This window comes from Monodon monoceros, unplaced genomic scaffold, assembly GCF_005190385.1.
Source record: "Monodon monoceros isolate NGI ecotype Baffin Bay Population unplaced genomic scaffold, NGI_Narwhal_1 Super_Scaffold_22, whole genome shotgun sequence".
NCBI lineage: Eukaryota > Metazoa > Chordata > Mammalia > Artiodactyla > Monodontidae > Monodon > Monodon monoceros.
In genome coordinates, this window is record NW_021703779.1 from 10,539,470 (window position 1) to 10,557,559 (window position 18,090).

Sequence of the window (18,090 nt, forward strand, 5' to 3'; positions counted from 1 at the left end):
CTGGGGGAGGGGTCCCCGGGTGGTGGCGTCTGTCCCAGGCGGGGCTCACACTGGGGGAGGGGTCCCCGGGTGGTGGCGCCTGTCCCAGGCGGGGCTCACACTGGGGGAGGGGTCCCCAGGTGGTGGCGTCTGTCCCACATGGGGCTCGCACTGGGGGAGGGGTCTCTGGGTGGGTCCTGATCCCATAGCACTGGTGTCCTTATAAGAAGAGGAGGGGTCCCCGGGTGGTGGGGTCCGTCCTGGGCGGCCATGCTGACCGTGGCCCGGTGTCACAGCATTGAGTACTGGTTCCGCTGCATGGACCTGGATGGGGACGGGGTGCTGTCCATGTTCGAGCTGGAGTACTTCTATGAGGAGCAGTGCCGCCGGCTGGACAGCATGGCCATTGAGGCCCTGCCCTTTGAGGACTGCCTGTGCCAGATGCTGGACCTGGTGAAGCCCCAGAGCGAAGGTGATGCCGGGGGGCAGGTCCCCCAGTGACACAGGGACACCCAGGGGGAGTGGGTCCTTGGGGGTTGGGCAGGTGGTCCCCCAACCCCGTGGCCCTGTGCCTGTGCTCCTTCAGGGCCCACGTGCGGAGACCAAGCCCGGGACCCCTGGTGTGGGCACTTCAGAGGGCCTGTGCTGGGGCCCCCGGGGTGTGTTTGGTGGGTGTGGGAGCCGGGAGCCCACCAGGTGCGTCTGTCCGGGGGCGCTCAGGACACCTTCCAGGGTCAAAGGGAGGGTCTGCCCGAACCCACCCGCCTTAGTCGGTGTCGTGCGTCCGTGTCCTGGACCCTGGTCTCAGGTGTCGTCACCGGGGACCATGGTGGCCTGGGCCTTCCTGCCCTGGCTGCGGGTTCCTGCCCCGTGTCCGCGGGTCCAGGGCAGCTTGGGTCCTGCCCTCAGGTGACTGGCGGGCGGCCCTCGCTGTGTTGGACCCTGTCTCCCGACCCCTTCCACCCCCCGGGCTTCTGCCCACACTCGTGGCCTGGTTCGCGGCAGGGGGTGCCGTGTCCTAAGGCGTGTCGTTACGCACGCACGCACGGAGGTGACGTGGCTCCTGGGCGTGCGTGGGAGCCGCGTGTGCTCACGTGCCGCCCTCGCCCGCAGGGAGGATCACGCTTCACGACCTGAAGAGGTGCAAGCTGGCCAGTGTCTTCTTCGACACCTTCTTCAACATCGAGAAGTACCTGGACCACGAGCAGAGAGAGCAGATCTCCCTGTTCAGGGTGAGTGGGGGGGGCGTGGAGGGGGCGCAGGGGGGCACCTCTGGGTCCCCCCCCGCCCCGTGTGACACGACGCGCATGCTTCCCGCAGGAGAGCGAGAGTGAGGGCCCTGAGCTGTCTGACTGGGAGAGGTACGCCGCTGAGGAGTACGACATCCTGGTGGCTGAGGAGGCCATGGGGGAGCCCTGGGAGGACGGGTAAGGGTGCGGCGGGCATGGGGGCCCAGGACGCGGGGACGGCCCGCTGGGGGGCACGGGGACACTCGCCCCATGTCACGGCCCGAGGCCTGAGGCCGCAGACAAGAGACGCCTGCCCCGCTCCACGTGCCGCTGTCCCCTCGGAGGGCAGGGACCCACGGAGGCCGGGCCCTCAGCCCCCCGCCCCACTCCCCACCGCCCGGCCTCACGCCGCCCTGACCCCGGGAGGGCTTGCTGCTGAGGTAGTCCCTTCCCCGGCTCCCACAGGCTCTCCCAGGGTTCCGTCTCCCGAGCTCCCTCCGCCCTCTGGGGGTGGGACCGACAGGCGGCTGGAGGGGCGCAGACCCCACCCCTGCAGAGGGGTGGCCGGGGGAGCAGGCACGGCAGCCCCTCGTGGAGTCTTCCGTCGGGGAGCATGGCTGTAGCTCAGTGGGCACGTCTGCCGACAATGTCCCTCCTCCCCCGTGGCTGACGGGTGTGGACAGCTGAGGGGAGCGGGGCTGGGGACTGGGCGTCTCCCACAGGGCCTTGGTCCTCAGTCTTGAAAGCAGCCTTGCGGTAGAGGAGTGTTGGGGTCCAGTGTTCATGCCTGGGTCCCTGGCAGGCTCGGACCCCCGCCCAGAGCCTCCCGACCTGCCTCTTCCCCTGACGGGGCTGCTCGGCACCGGGGCCGGGGTTGGCACGGCTGCTCGTGTGGTGCATGGGGTGGCAGTGGAGCCCAGGGCCTGAGGGTCACCCTCCGCCTCTGAGGGGGGGCTTCAGTTTGCTGACAGCAGCTCTGCCTGCCCAGGGAACCATCCTGAGGGGGTTCCGAGTGGGCAGGAGGGTGAGCACGCCCATCACCCCAGATCCCACCCACCCTTAGGCCTTGTCTTTGGTCCAGGTGTTCGGTCTTCTCCAGAAGGTCACAGAGGTGGAACCCCACAGCCCCTGCATGCCCGCCTTTGCTCTCAGCACGAGGCCTCCGAGAGCCCCGCGGGTCGCTGGGCGCGTCAGGAGCTGGGCCCCTTCACACCTGGCCGCGTCCTCACCAGCGACGGACGTTGGCTTGCTGGTGTCCGTTGCTTCGGGCCTGGGCACGTGTGGCTGGCCCTGGTGTCGAGCTGTGCGAGCTGGATTTGTGGGGCTGTAAGCGCTCGTCTCCTGGCTCAGAACCTGGGCGGGGGGTTCTGGGTCACCTGGTAGACAGACGCACCTTTACCTCCACGAGCCGCCCACCCATCTTCCCACGTGGCTGCGCCACTTTGCGTCCCCGCCAGCGTTGGGCGTGCGTTCCCGCGGCTGCACAGCCTCGCCGGCTCTGCCGTGGTTACGGTTGGCTTGTTATTTAAATTGTAGCCACTCGGACGTATGCAGCAGGATTGCACCCCGGCTTTAGCTGTTCGTGTCCTTGTTGCCCTTTTCTGGTGAACGGCTGTGTCTTGTGTCTGTTCCCCATCGTGGGTGACTTGTTTCCTTCTGATCGAGTCTCAGGGGTCCTTTACCTTCTGGATACAAGTCCTTCAGGAGGGAGGAGACTTGTATTTCCTAGCGGTTTGTGGTGTATCTCCTCCTTCTCCTAACCTTGTGTATCACGGAGGAGACGCTGTGAACTTTGATGAACTGCCACTTGTCACTTTGTCTTTATGGGCTGGGCTTTGGTGTCACGTGTAAGAAAGGATTGCCTAATCCAAAGCCACAGAGACCCTTCTGGAAGTTTCAGCGTTTTCCGCTTTACGCTGGATCTGTGATCTGCTCTGAGTGACCTCCCCTGCGGGGCATGGGGTCTGGTCCAGGTTATTTCTTTATGCACGTGGATGTCCAGTGTAACGCAAGACCCCCAGGTCAGCATCTCTGTGGAGAATCAGTTGACCGTGTCTGTGGGGTCTGTCTGTGAGCTCCTTCGGTTCTGCTGACGCTCATCTGTCCAGCCACCAGTGCAACGCCGTCTCGCCTGCCGTGGCCTCGGGGTGGGGGCAGTGGAATCACGTAGTGAGGCCTCCGACTCTGGTCTTGCCCAGAATCGTCTGGGTCACTCCAGTTGCTCTGGCTTCTGTGTGAATCATATAGAGTCGGCCTGACTGTCCGGGAAGAGTCTGGGGAACGTTTACTGGGCTGAGCCGGGTCTCTACATGGTGAGACTTGGCACCGTGACCGGGTGACCACCTGTGAGTTGGTCTCGGGACCGTCTGTCCCGTGACCGGTGTGGCTGGCCTCTTGCCGCCCCACCCCCCGGCTGTGCTTCCTGCAGCTCCGAGGTAACCTGGCCTCTGCGTGGTGAGACCCTGCATCCTTCAGCGTGGTGTTGGCTGTTCTGGTTCCTTTGTTTTGATGTGGACGTTTACGAACAAGCTTGTCTCTACACAATATTAAGCTGAGACTCTGAGGAAGAAACGAGCGCTCTGGGTACAGTGACACCTTAGTGACATCGAGTTTCCTGATCCACAAAGCACTGTTTCCGTTTATTTAGGTCTCTGATTTCTCCTGCCAGTGTCTTGTAATTTTCAGTGTATGGATCTTACACGTATTTTGTGAGATTTGTACTTGAGTACGTCATCGTTTTTGGTGTTGAAAAGGTCTTACTAAAGTCTCCATCCCAGCAGTTCACTGGTGATGTAGAGAAATACGGTTTATTCACCTTGTTGTGGTTCCTCCACCACCCAGCACGATGCTGAATGAAAGTGGTGATGGGAGACGGCCTGGCCTTGATCCCACGTCAGGTGTGGAGTCCCCTGCTGCCCAGGAAGCGTGACGCTGCTGTGGGATGTTTCCGCCCACGTGCTTCCCCAGCCTGCGGACACCCCGCTTCACTGCCGTCCGCAGAGACTCTGACACTTTGTCAGGTGCCTTGGCCAGATGGCTCCTTGCCTGTCGTCTGCCGATACAGATATGGCGAGGTTCTTGTGGTTGAAAGGGCCTTGCCTTCCCATGAGAAACCTGGTCGCGGTTCGCGGGCTTCCCGTTTGTCCTTGGACTGTGCTGCAGAGATTACTTGCACTGTCTTGTGACACTGTGCCCTGCTTTGGCACCGGGGTCACGCTGGCCTCCTGGCAACCATCCTGGAATCGGGGTCACGGCCTCCTGCAGCAGTGAGGGTGCCTCCACCCACCCTCTGGAGGAGTTTGGGTGGAGGATGTGCCTGTTTTCCCCGCGGGCAGGACTCAGCAAGGAGGCCGTCGGCATGGCAGTCCTGCGCTCACGCGTCGGGTCTGCCAGAAGCACCTCTGGCCGTAGGGGAGCACAGGTGGGGCACGCGCCCACCCGCATCCTCACCAAGCCCCTCCCTGCAGGTATGAGGCGGAGCTCAGCCCCGTGGACCAGAAGCTGAGCGCGCTGCGGTCTCCGCTGGCCCAGAGGCCCTTCTTCGAGGCGCCAACCGGCCTGGGCGCCGTCGAGCTATATGAGTACGAGCACGGGGGTGACGACCTGCCACCCTCGTGACCTGTGGCCTCTGTGGGGCGTGAACGCGGCCTCTGCCTCAGGAACAGAACTGTGTGCTTGTTGAGCCCTTTTACAGAAAGTGAAGTGCGTTTGTATGGAGAGACCTTATTTATTCAGCACAGAAGCTGGCCAGAGATGGTCACGGTCACTGAGGCGGGTCCCCACCCGCCCTGGAGGAGCTGACGCGCGTGCGAGAGCCCCAGGCCCAGCCTGGCGGTGAGGACGCACGCGCCCCAGCGTCCCCAGCGGTCAGGGTGACCTTGGCCCCACTGTCCAGCTTCCAAGTGTAGGTGTTTGCAGGCTCGCGCCGTCTGGCTGAGCGGCAACCAGGCGCCGCCCCAGAAGATCTGCCTGCGGTCGTGGATGTGCGCCGACTTCGGGGAGGGGTGTGGTCGTCAGGAACATTCCAGGAGCCCCTGCGCCTCCATCCCGTGGGCGCCCCTGCAGGGGCCACTGTCCCGGCCGCAGCTTCTCCCTCAGAGGGAGCGCCCACATCAGCATATCTTTTATTGTTTTTGTGTAAATGTACAGCATATGTAAAGTTGAGTTTTATTTGCCGTGCAGAGCAGTTTAAAAACGTTTTATGAGATCACGTTTGTATTTTCAAATAAAGAATTTAAAGATTTTCAGCCCCAGGCTCACCTTGGGGCAAAAACGGACACAGCGGCCGGGGATTCCGAACTCAGGTCACAGAGGGATGTGGGGACAGACGGTGGTGTCACTGTGGGGAGACCGCAGGGTGTGGAGGCCCTCAGGGCAAGGAGCCGGGGGCGCAGGTCCCAGGCCCTGGGCCCCGGGGCTCTCACAGCCTGACCCTCTGGCCACGGTGGTGGGGCTGACACCACCCGATGGCCACTCTCGCCCACGGTCACTTCTGCAGACACCACGGGGAGGCCCCGACACCCACCCTCCACGCTGCTCGGGCCACCGCCGGGTCCGCCCGGCTGAGTCGGCACCAACCTGAGACTTACAGGGAGGGCGCGGCCCGCGTGTCCAGGGGGAGGTGGCCGACGAGCCCCCTGCCCAGGCCCGGAACAGGTCGTCTAAGGTCTGGGCGCTGAGCAGACCTCAGGGAATGAGTTTGTCCACCCTGCAGCTGGGCCCGCGGCGCTGGACAGAAGACGCGCCCACGGCAGGGCCAGCGGTGAGAGGAGCCGGCCCCCGCATAGCCAGACCACGTGGGGCCACGCAGGGCCGCAGGCACCACGCGCCGAGCCCCACGGACAGGAGCAGGGCCGACTCTGGCACCTGCCTTCCCAGCCGGGCACGGCAACTGGCCACTGAGGAGGCTGGGGGCAGGCGGGTCCCCAGCTGAGGGTCACACAGCCCTGTCCTGGGCAAGGGCCGCCGTCACCCGCCCCGCAGCCTCGGGGCCCTGAGGCCTGGGTCATCGGCACACGCTGGCCCCTGGGCCCCTGGTGATGGAGGAGGAACTGCCAACATGAGCTCCAGCAGTGTGGCTCACCTTCAGTCAGACCCGCCCCACGGATAGACAGGACAGGTGCTCAGGACACGTGGACGGATGCACAAACGTTAGGGCCCAGGACCGACAAATATGGGGCCAGAAGTCGGCCTGGCCGCCCACAGGGTGGTTCCCAGTCAGTTCAAGGACAGTTTGGCAAGTCCCCAGAAAGCAGACGGGGGACCCTCACCTGCCATGGCTGTTGGGGCCGTGAAGACGGCCGGGGGCAAGGCCAGCCGCACTCCCGCCCGGAGCCCCCTCCTGGGCTGGTGCACTGACCACGCGGGGTCTGCACAAGGTGCCCCGGAGAGGGGCACCTCTGCTCCTAAAGGGCCGTCCCAGGCCCATACTCACCGGGGCTCTGGCAGCACTGCCCCAGCCCGGAGTCAGGAGGGACGTCAGACCCCAGGGCACCCCCGACCCTGTGGTCTGAGCCACGTGAACCTGGGTGCACACCTGAGGCTCCCAAGCGAGCCCCAGTCCACACCTGGGGTATCAGAGCACCTGGGGTGGCTCAGCGGGGCCTGGGCCACCTGACAACCAGCCAGCCACTGGTGATGGTGCATACAGTGGCCCCGGGTCACTGGGACCAGGGCCTGGATCCCTGGTGCTGACGGCACAGGGGCCCCTCCCATCCCCACGCTGGGCTCAGGTCTCACTCAGCTGGGAGACCCCAGCGGCTGCAGAGTCCCACCTGCTCCCTCACTGCCCCCCAAGTACCCACAACGCAGGGGACGCCTCACCTGCTGGACTGGGGACCCTGCAGACGGTTCTGGGTTCCCCGCCGACCACGGAGGTGCCGGCCAGGGGGTCCAGGTGGAGCTCGTCCCTGCGGGCAGCTCTGCAGTGGCAGGAGTGGTCAGCCACGGTGGCACAGGCAGGGCTGCTGCTCCCCCCCACCGAGGACGCTCCCTGTTCTGAGGACGCCCGCCTCTCACGCCCCGCCCCCCTCGCCTCCCCACAGACCCCTTGGGGGCGGCAACGGGTTGTCGACAGGCTGCGCGTCCCCTCCCCAAAGGCCTGCACACCCGCGGGGATGGAGCCACAGGTGGGCGAGCCTGCAGCAACAGGGTACCTGGATGGGGACAGGTGAGGGGACTCCCCAGGAGCCCACCTGTGCCCCCTCCCCACGCTCACAGCGGCGAGGACGCCGTGCGGGGACACGGAGGCTCAGGGACGGGGGAGCGCCCTGCCCCCCAGGAATCTCCTCGGCGCTCCTCACTAAGGCGCCGGCTGGGCACTCACGCTCTGCCAGGATCCTGCAGAACTGGCCGAGCAGGAGTAGGACGCCGAGGTTGGGGACGCGCTGGTGGCTGTGGTCCTCCTCTGTCCTTCCCCTGGGGCTCCGGGGCCTCGGGCCTCCGGGAAGGCGAAGGCCTGCCCATCCCAGGGGGCGGGGCTCAGGGAGAGGGCGGGGCTTATACAGGGATGGACCCAGAGGAGGGGCGGGGCCAGTGTGGGTGGGGCCAGGTGTGGGCGGGGCTAGGGACTTAGAGCTCAGAGAAGTGGGCGGGGCTCAGGTGGAGGGATGAGACTTAGAGCCAGGGTGGGTCCAGAGGAGGGGCGGGGCTTCTAGGGCGGGGCCAGAGGTGGGCGGGGCTCAGGACTTGGCAGAGCTCTGATGGGAGGAAACTGGAGCTCAGAGAAGTGGGCGGGGCTCAGGCAGAGGGGCGGGACCGAAGCAAGCCTGTGCGCCCGGTGGGTGGTGTGAGCACCAGGCTGTGAGCCAGCAACCCCGTGGAGTAGCAGGGGATGCAAATGAACTCAGTGGGGTCGCTGCCCAGGCTGTATGTGTCCACGGACCTGCGGGGGTGTCGGGGCCCTCCCATGTGCAGGCGTGGGCGGTGTGGGGGCACCCAATATGCCAGGGTCCGGGTGAACCTGCAGGGGTGGGAGGAGGCAGTGTCCCGGGTCTGGGGATCCGTATCTGCATGTTTTACCAAGAGAAGCCATCGCGGCCTTGACACCCTCTTTCCTTCCAGGGGAAGGGGGTGGATCTGCTCACCCCCAACAGAGGCTGGAAAGCCTCTGTGCACCCTGGCCACACCCACAGGCCTGTGACCCAGGTCTGAGCCGGGTCACAGGGGTTCGGATCCCAGACCTGCCTGGGGCCTCCCCTGGCCCCCATACTTCAGGGGAGTGGGCCGGTGTCTGGATCAGGTTGTCAACCAAGACAACAGGGCAGAGCCCACTCCCCAGGTGACCCAGGTTCAAGACAATCCAGAGAAGAATCCGGAGGAGCCTCCCCACGTCCGCCTCCCCAGAGGCGAAGTAATGACAGGGTCCCGGGTAACAGGCGTGTGGTCAAGGGAAGGGTGACCCACAGGCTGATGCTGTGCAGGTGAACGGGGACCCCTGAGGCTGGGGACACGGGGTCGGGGTGGGGGCACAGAACCACAGCAACACACACACACGGAGGCCACTGATCCACGGCCGAGATGCTGGGGGCAGGATCTGCCCACATCCAGCTACACCCGCACCAGCCACGTCACCTCCGATCCACGACGCCCTCACAGCCTTTCAACACGACGACCCGGATGGAAACCCACTGACCGGGGAGACGCTCACGACTTATTACCAAGAGAGGCGAGCCCGCATGGGGCCCGACGTGGCCACCAACGCCGGACGCTCGGTTCTTGGAATTTGGGGATCGTCTGGACGTTTCGGGCTACTCCACAACGAGAAAGAAACCAGGCTGTTCCCGCCCAGGAGCAAAATGCAGGAAACCTAACGTGAAACCTGAGTGTGAAGATCTCAGAATCTGCAGAAATGGGGAGGTGGGTTGCCACGTCGCTGCAGGACGGGGAGGGTAAAGGGCGTCCGACGGCTGTCCAGGGAAAGCTGGGCACCTGGCCCGGGCACAGCCCTGGATCCTGAAGGACCCGTGCTGGCCGGGAACGCCCGCCCAGAGCTCACACTAAGGAGAGGGGCTCCGTCCCGGCCCTTCCCGAGAAACCGCCGCAGCGCACGAGGGACAGGGGTTCAACCCCTGAGAGGGGAGAATCTGCAGCAGCAGCAAGAAAGCCTGGGGCCCGGGGGCTGAGACACAGTGCCGAACCCAGACGAGTGGACAAGGTGAGAACAGCACCATCTCCTCCAAGACACTTTCAGGACCGAGACCAGGTTGGCCCCCGATTCAAGGCGGGCTCATCAGAGAATCTGCCGACACCTGTGAGTAACCCCCGATGTGAAGGCAGGGGTGTTGGTGTGGGAAACACACGAGGAAACACAACCCAGTGTGAGACAGCCACTCGCCACACCCCAGACTCCACGATTCTGGGGTCAACTCTTCCACGAAGACGAAGAATCAGAAAACCAACCTTGCTCGCACGTCGTCATGACAACATGACAGCTCAGATGAGACAGAGGACAGACAGATGCCCACCCCGAGGGACGGGGAGACCCCTCCCCGCATCACTGTCAGCGGCACAAGTCCCCAAACTCAACACAAAGCTCACGCACGGGGCCCTCCCTGGTACCCTGTGTAAGGATGGGCCAAGGTCGGGTGTGCAGGAATGTCCAAGTGGGTGAGTCTACGGAGAGGACAGTCTGCAGCCTGACCAGAGAGCAGGCGGGTGCAAGAACTGCCCAGATGCCCCGGGGTGAGGGACCCCTGTCCCGGGAAGATGCAGAAGCACCTGTAGGTAAGTGGTGCCCTCACCTGGCCCCTGAGATGCCCTGGGGTTCCTGCAGACGGCAGGAAGGTCCCAGGCTCAGCTGGGAAAGCCGCCCCCCACCCCGGGGACAGTCCAGCCAAACACAGAACCACAGGTTACTCCCCAGCCTGGGCAACAGGGCGAGACCCCCACACACCATGTGCCACACCCGACCTGTCACATATCCCAATGACACACCAGGGCCGTTTCCTCCCATTCCCTCCTCCTGTCCTCAGGGACAGGACACAAAGGCCAACGCCCCTAAGATGGGGCTGACTTCATAAACCACATGGGATGGACTCAGTGTGCATGTCCCCCCAAATCCGCATGTGAAGGCCCTAACCCCACAGTGGGACAGGATTAGGAGGTGAGGCCTTGGGAGGTGATCGGGGTTAATGACGTCACACGCATGTGGCCCCATGATGGGGTCAGAGTCCTCGTAAGACTCAGGACGGAGCTTGCCCTCCGCCCTGTGCCCTGTGAGGACACAGAAGGGGCCGCCTATGACCTGGCTCAGAAGAGGCCTCTCCAGAACCTGACCCGCTGGCACCCTGGTCTCAGAGTCCAGCCTCCAGGACAAGAGACAAATTGATGTTACAGCCACCCATCTGCTGTAACCACTGCCCGACAGGACAGGACACCAGGATTCCCTGTGCCCATGCTCAGCCAAGGACACACTGCAGACCAGGGCGGGTGATTTCTAAGGAGGCAGCAGGTGACCCCGGCGACTCACCGTGACTTCACGCCCCGGCTGGGTGGCCGCGGGGCACGGTCAGCCCTTCCGGGCTTCCTGCTGTGGCAGAAGAGCAGGGATGGGGCGTTTCAGAGCCCGTGGTTATGCTCCTCCTGGTCACCGTCTCCTCGAAGTTGTCACCAAAGTGGTGGCAGTGCTGGGAGTTGCAGGAAGGGACGGTTAACACAGCAACACTAAGCACACACTGGTTGCCACTGTGTTCGAAAACTGAAAGTCACAGAGTGGAGACAGCCACCCGTGGCCCAGCCGCACTGCCTGGGACCCCAGACTAACTGTGCCTGCGGTGCCCTCAGCATCCCCCACCCCGTCGGGCCCGGCCTTGGCCCAGCGAGGAGGTGCGTCCAACACCCACCAGGGAGGCTGGACCCAGAGCCTCGTCCTCAGGGCGAGATGCACCCTCAGCAGAGGGTCCAAGCTATGGGCGCCGTGCCGGACCCTCAACCGGAGACGCTTCTTCCGTGGGGAGGGTGGGGGCCCCGGGGCAGCGAGGGGGCCACGGTGAGGCTACATGGCCACGCTGACCAGAGCTGAGCTGAACCACGTGCAGACGCGGCCTCCGGGGGGCAGGGAAAACCCAGCAAAGGAAGGTGGAGAAAAACCCGGTAAGACTGTGCAAATCAAAACTACAATGAGGTATCATCCACACCAGTTAGAATGGCCATTATCAAAAAAATCTAGGAACGATAAATGCTGGAGAGGGTGTGGAGAGAAGGGAACCCTCTTGCACTGTTGGTGGGAATGTAAATTGATACAGCCACTATGGAGAACAGTATGGCGGTTCCTTAAAAAACGAAAAGTAGAACTACCATATGAGCCATCAATCCCACTACTGGGCATATACCCTGAGGAAACCATAATTCAAAAAGACACATGAATCCCAATGTTCATTGCTGCGTTATTTACTATAGCTAGGTCATGGAAGCAACCTAAATGCCCATCGACAGACGAATGGATAAAGAAGATGTGGCACATATATACACTGGAATATTACTCAGCCATAAAAAGGAACGAAATTGTGTTATTTGTAGTAAGCTGGATGGACCTAGAGTCTATCACACAGAATGAAGTCAGAAAGAGAAAAACAAACAACATATGCTAACACATACATATGGAATCTGACAAAAAGAAAATGGTTCTGAAGAACCTAGGGGCAGGACAGGAATAAAGACGCAGACGTAGAGAATGGACTTGAGGACACGGGGAGGGGGAAGGGTAAGCTGGGACGAAGTGAGAGAGTGGCATGGACATATATACACGACCAAATGTGAAATAGATAGCTAGTGGGAAGCAGCCGCATAGCACAGGGAGATCAGCTCGGTGCTCTGTGACCACCTAGAGGGGTGGCATAGGGAGGGTGGGAGGGAGACGCAAGAGGGAGGGGATATGGGGACATATGTATATGTATAGCTGATTCACTTCGTTATAAAACGGAAACTAACACACCATTGTAAAGCAATTATACTCCAATAAAGATGTTTATAAAAAAAAAAAAGCACAGGGTCTCACAGGAAGGAGACCCAATGGGGGGTGTCAAAACCCCCTCCTGATGCCGAGTCTGGCGAGAATGAACCCCCTTGACCGGGCGTCAGGACCCCGTGAGGAAAGAGGAGGTGGCCCATCCGAGTCGGGGCTGCACTGAGCGAGTTACTCCCTGAATATTATGAGACATGAGGCATTAATGTACACACTACCTGTGTCCACTGATGGGTGAACAAAACACCAAAACATGGTCCATCCACACAAAGGAATGTTATTCAGCCTAAAAAGGAAGGGAATTCTCACACCGGCTACAGCGTGGATGACCCTGAGGGCATTATGCTCAGTGACGTGAGCCAGACACAAAAGGACAAATACTGTGTGATTCCACTCACACGAGGCCCCTGGAGCAGGCAGATCCACAGAGACAGATGAGAATTTCACCTTCCGTCATTCTTGGGGTGTAACCTGCACTTTTAAGCAACACACAGGGGTCCTGTGCAGAGGCTGAACGCCCAGCCCCACACGGTGCCCAGTCTCCCATGAGACCAGAGCCCAGAAGGAAAGGTGAGACGGGCCTGCCTGTTTACAGGACCAGGGTCCTATGGTCTCATGTGAAAACACCTCGCTGCTCCGCGTCCTGTGAGAGCCACTCCCCAGGGCGCCACGCGGGCAAGACCGAGTGGTCAGGGCCACGGTGCTGCCTTCAGTTCAGGCCCACTCATGGTAGCCGTCTAGCTGGAAAGTGCGGAGGCTCCAGGGGAGGGTCCTTCCCGCCTCTTCCAGCTCCTGGGGGCTCCATGAGTCCCTGGGCTCATGGCCGCATCCCTCCCGTCTCTGTCTTCATCTTCACGTGGCTTCCCCTCTGTGTCTGTGTCTCCGCTCATCTTATAAGGACGCAGTTACACAGGGCTGGAGCCACCCTAAGGCCCCTGTCTTACCTACTTACACGACCAGGCCCTACTTCCAAATGAGGTCACGTCTTGAGGCTCTGGGGCCAGGACATGGATGTCTCTTTCCCTGAGTGAACACAGTCCCCCTTCCCTCTGAGATAACAGATAAAGTTGCCCAGAAAACAAGCCAGCCCCTCCAAGGGGTCCGAGCCTGCCTGGTCTCTTGGAAACTCACTGGGCAGGAGAGTGCGCCTCATGAGCCGAGTGTGAAGGACGCCAGGAAGCCCCCGTGTGAGGCTCCCCTTCGCAGCTGCTGCCCTGGACTGGCTGATGAGGTCCATTAGGGAGACTCCAACCTCCTCATAGGACTTGACCCACGTGGCCTGGGGGCGACAGGCAGCGGTGAGCACACCTGTGAATGTGAACAATTAGGTTCCTGTGACGAGACACTGGGTCTGAGGACAGGGGACAGAACACCCCGTCTGAGGTCGGGGGAGGGGACACGGTCTGCAGGTGGGGCCTCAGCCGGGGTTTCTGGTCCTCCCTGGGCCCTGAGCGGAGCATCACAGCCTCCGGCCTCCATGAGGGCTTCCCTGCCCTTGTCCCTGCCACAGCCTGACAGCCGGGGTCCTTGACCTGCCACCGTGGCCATGAACCACGAGCGTCCGGGGAGACCCGTGTGCTTGCCTGGAGGGTTGGAGACCTGTCCCCCAATAGGGTTACAGGGCACCCATCACCCCACCCGTCAGGACCCAGGATGGAGACAGGGAACTCAGGCCAGCGACCAGGGACAGAAGTCCTGTGGGATGAGTGAGACCACAAAACATAGGCAGGGAACCACTCCCTCTGCACTTCCAGGGAGGGTGCAGCCTAGTGGCCTGGCAGGAGGGGTCAAGACCACCGCGGCCTCGCGGGGCCACAGAGCCTGGAATCATGGCGGAACCCGGGGTCATGGTGGAACCTGGGGGTCACGGCAGAGCCTGGAATCATGACGGAACCCTGGGGTCATGGTGGAACCCAGGGGTCATGCCTGGAGATGGCACAACCTGCGGGTACGGTCGCGACAGCAGAAACCAGGGGTCACATGTGGACACAGCTGCCCGACAGGACTGTGGCCTTCCCCGCAGACTGTGGCCAATGTCCACGGGCTACAGCGCTGAGCCCAGGTGGCTCCCTGCCACCACCAACCTCATTGCGACAGGCCCCTGATCTTGCCTTAAGGAAGCGCCACTGACTCAAGTACACGGAAGGGACCTCACCTCAGCCGCATGCTCCCAAGTGTCTTCAGGAAAATAAAGCGACAAGTGTACACACACACACACACACACACAGGTTTAAAACATTTGGAAGTTCTTCAACACCTTGTCTGCTGCTACCTGTGCCCCCCAGCCCTGGATGTAACATAACTCAGTTAACCACCACTCCTCCTTGGGACATTTATTGCTGTTATACATAATACTGCAGAAAATACCTTTTGTATCTCTCATTTTTAACCCACTCCTCAGATGTTAACAGGACAAGTCGAGGTCAAAGGTAAAAGTTGCTCCGTGTGGCTGGCAGGGCTGCCCTCGAGCACCAGCGAGCACTGCAGGCACCAGTCTCCTTCCTACGCAGGAGGGGATGCAGGTCCACACCTGCATGTGCGCTGGGCTGAGAACAGGGCAGGGACGGCTGTTCCTACTGTGTCCCAGAGTCCTAGTCAGTGGAAGGGAGAGAAGGGAATGAAAGGCCCAATAAGACTGGGAAAGAACAAATAAAGCCACCTCTATTTGCTGATGCCATGATGGGCTATGCAGAACATTCCAAAGAATGTAACCAAAAAGTCCTCAAACTCAAAACTGAATTTATTAGCAAGGCCGCAGGATACAAGGTTGGTCAGTATAAAGAAATCAGTCATATTTCTGTAAACAAGCAATGAAAAACTGGAAACTGAAACTTAAAAAACAGTGCCATTTAGAAGAGCACCCTAAAAAGTAAATTCTTAGGTATCAATCTAACAAAATAGGTATAGGATCTGTGGGCTGGAAACTGCAAGACTTTGATGAAAAAATCAAGTAATATCTTAAGAAACAATGAGATATACCACGTTAATGGAATTGAAAGGAGAAATAGTGCTCTACAGAAATAGTTCGTGGCTTCAATACCCTATTCTCGGGAATGGGACGACCAGACAGAATATAAGTGATGAAAAGGTAAATGGACACAACAAACCAACTAGGTTACCAGGCAAATACTGAACACACTACCCCAAAGCAACAGCACACACCTTCCACTTATGTGCACAAGGGACATTTTCCAGGATATACCATATATTGGGCCACAAATTAAGTCTCCATAGATTTAAAAAGATAGCTATCATACAAAGTTATCTTCTCTGACAACAATGGGATAAAGTGAGAAATAGTAACAGAAGGAAAACCAGAAAATTCACAAGACTGTGGAAATTAAACAACACACATTTAAACAATCAATGGATCAAAGAAGAAATCGCAAGGGAAATTAGAAAATATTTAGAGGTGAATTAAAATGAAAACATAAGACACCGACACTTATGAGATGCAGGGAAAGTAGTGCTAAGGGGAAATTTATAGCTGTATAATGCTTTCACTAAAAAACAAGAAAGATCTCAAGTCAACAACATAACTTTATAAGTTAAGGAATTACCAAGAAAAAATGAAATCCAGAGCTAGCAAAAAGAAGGAAATAATAAAGATTAGAGCAGAGATTAATAAAATAGACGAGAAAAACAATCAATGAAACCAAAAGTTGGTTCTTCAAATAGATCAACGAAGTTGACAAACCCAAAGCTGATGGACTAAGGAGAACAGCGTGAAGACTCAAATCACAGAAATCAGAATCATGAAAGTGGGAACATTACTACCAACTCAAAAGAAAAAAGCATTCTAAGACAGTACTAAGGATAATTGTACACCAACAAATGGAATAACCAGATGAAATGGAAAAATCCTAGAAACACAAAACCTACCAAGACTAAGTCACAAAGAAGTAGAAAGCCTGAATAGCACTATAAATAATAGGAGATGAATCAGTAATCAAAAATCTCCCCAAAGGAAAGCACTGGATCTGATGGCTTCACTGGTGAATTCTACCCAGTATTTAAATAACTAGTACCAATCCTTCTCAAACTTCTTCAAACGTATAAGAAGAAGGAACACTTCCTAACTCATTCTATGAAGCCAGCATTACCATGATTCCAAACCCAAAGACACTACAAGAAAAGGGAACTACAGACGAATATCTCTTATGAACACTGATGCAAAAATACTAGTACATCAAATTCAGCAACATCTTAAAAGAATTATACACCATGACCAAGTGAGATTTATTCCTGGATTACAAATATGGTTCAACATGCAAAATCAAAATAAGACACCACAACAACAGAATTAAGGGACAAGACCACATGATCATCTCAATCGATGCAGAAAAAGCACTCAACAAAATTCAACACCTTTTCATGATTAGAAAAAAAAAAAAACTAAGAATAGAAGGAAACTACCTCAACAAAATAAAAGCCAAATATAAAAAAACACAGTAGATTAAACTCAGTGGTGAAAGACTGAAAACTTCTCTAAGATCAGGAATAAGACAAGGATATCCACTTTTGCCACCTCTATTCAACAGAGTACTGGACTTCACTGGTTGTGCAGTGGTTAAGAATCCGCCTGCCAATGCAGGGGACATGGGTTTGTGCCCTGGTCTGGGAAGATCCCACATGCCACAGAGCAACTACGCCCATGAGCCACAACTACTGAGCCCTGCACTGTAGAGACCGCGAGCCACAACTACTGAGCCCGTGTGCCACAACTACTGAAGCCCATGCGCCTAGAGCCTGTGCTCTGCAACAAGAGAAGCCACCGCAATGAGACGCCCGCACTCCGCCATGAAGAGTAGCCCCCACTTGCTGCAACTAGAGAAAGCCCTCATGCAGCAATGAAGACCCAATGCAGCCAAAAATAAATAAATAAATAAATAATTTTTTTTTAAAAAAGGAAACCTAAACAGAGTACTGGAAGTCCTAGCCAGAGCAAGGAGGCAAGAAAAAGGCATCCAAATTGGAAAGAAAGAAGTAAAATTATCTGTTTGTAGATGATAGGATTTTATATGTAGAAAACCCTAAAGATTCCACAAAAAAACTGTTGGAACTAATAAATTCAGCAAAGTAGAAGGATACAAAGTGAATACAAAAATCAGTTGCATTTCTATACACAAACAATAGCAATCTGATAAGGAAATTACAAAAAAAATTCTATTTACAATAACGTCAAAAAAGAATAAAATACTTAGGAACTAATCAAGGAGGAGAAAGACCATTACAAAGAAAACAACAAAACATTGCTGAAAGAAATTAAAGACAAATAAATGAAACACAATCTATGTTCATGGACTGAAAGACTTAATATCGTTAAAATGTCAATATTGCCCAAAGTGACCTATAGATTCAATGAAATCCCTATCAAAATCCCAATGATGTTTTCTGCACAAATAAAAAAACTCATCCTAAACTGCACATGGAATTTCAAGGGACCCCAAATAGCTAAAACTATCTTGAAAAAGAAAAACAAAGCTGGAGGACTCACACTTCCTGATTTTGAAACTTAACCACAAAGCTACAGTAATCAAAACAGCGTGGCGTTGGCATTAAGACAAACATATGATCCAGCAATTCTTCTTCTACGTATATACCCAGAAGAGTTGAAAGCAAGGTCTGGAAGGGATATTTGTACACCCATGTTCATCGCAACCTTATTCACAATAGCTAACCTGAAAGCAACACAGTGTCCATTGACAGATGAATGGATAAGCAAGATGTAGGATATTCATACCACGGAATATTATTCCGCCTTAAAAAGGAAGAAAATCCTGCAATATGCTATGACATGAGTGATCCTTGAGGACATTATACTAAGTGACATAAGCCAGTCACAAAAAGACAAATAATATATGATTCCAGGTCCTCAGAATAATCATAGAGATAGAAAGTAGAATGCCGGTTACCAGG

General features: G+C 57.3%; 2 protein-coding genes across 4 annotated transcripts in view; both read left to right on the forward strand.

The window, feature by feature from the left end:
* PPP2R3B (protein phosphatase 2 regulatory subunit B''beta) overlaps positions 1-5,415 on the forward strand; it is a 52,281-nt gene extending 46,866 nt beyond the window's left edge. For 2 of the 3 annotated variants that reach the window (XM_029241107.1, XM_029241108.1), the window contains exons 10-13: positions 276-451; positions 1,093-1,211; positions 1,300-1,406; positions 2,290-5,415. In XM_029241107.1, coding sequence (XP_029096940.1) covers positions 276-451; positions 1,093-1,211; positions 1,300-1,406; positions 2,290-2,737 — 850 coding nt within the window. In that variant the 3' untranslated portion in view covers positions 2,738-5,415. The remainder of the gene's footprint in view (positions 1-275; positions 452-1,092; positions 1,212-1,299; positions 1,407-2,289) is intronic. The other variant, XM_029241109.1, reaches the window with a different exon arrangement.
* A 966-nt stretch (positions 5,416-6,381) lies between these two features.
* Positions 6,382-11,229, forward strand: LOC114906429 (uncharacterized protein DKFZp434B061-like). Its single transcript, XM_029241223.1, has 6 exons — positions 6,382-6,780; positions 6,941-7,377; positions 7,428-7,582; positions 8,757-8,940; positions 9,168-9,815; positions 10,992-11,229. The coding sequence occupies exons 1-6, from the start codon at positions 6,382-6,384 to the stop codon at positions 11,227-11,229; spliced, it is 2,061 nt and encodes a 686-aa protein (XP_029097056.1).
* The last annotated feature ends 6,861 nt before the right edge of the window (positions 11,230-18,090 follow it).

Bases quoted from the DNA above. Each gene is read 5' to 3' on its own strand.
- LOC114906429 (XM_029241223.1), top strand. From the start codon at position 6,382: ATGGGGCCAGAAGTCGGCCTGGCCGCCCACAGGGTGGTTCCCAGTCAG. The intron at 6,781-6,940 runs GTATCAGAGCAC...CGCTGGGCTCAG, and splicing joins AGCCCCAGTCCACACCTGGG to GTCTCACTCAGCTGGGAGAC. The intron at 7,583-8,756 runs GTTGGGGACGCG...GCCCACATCCAG, and splicing joins AGCAGGAGTAGGACGCCGAG to CTACACCCGCACCAGCCACG.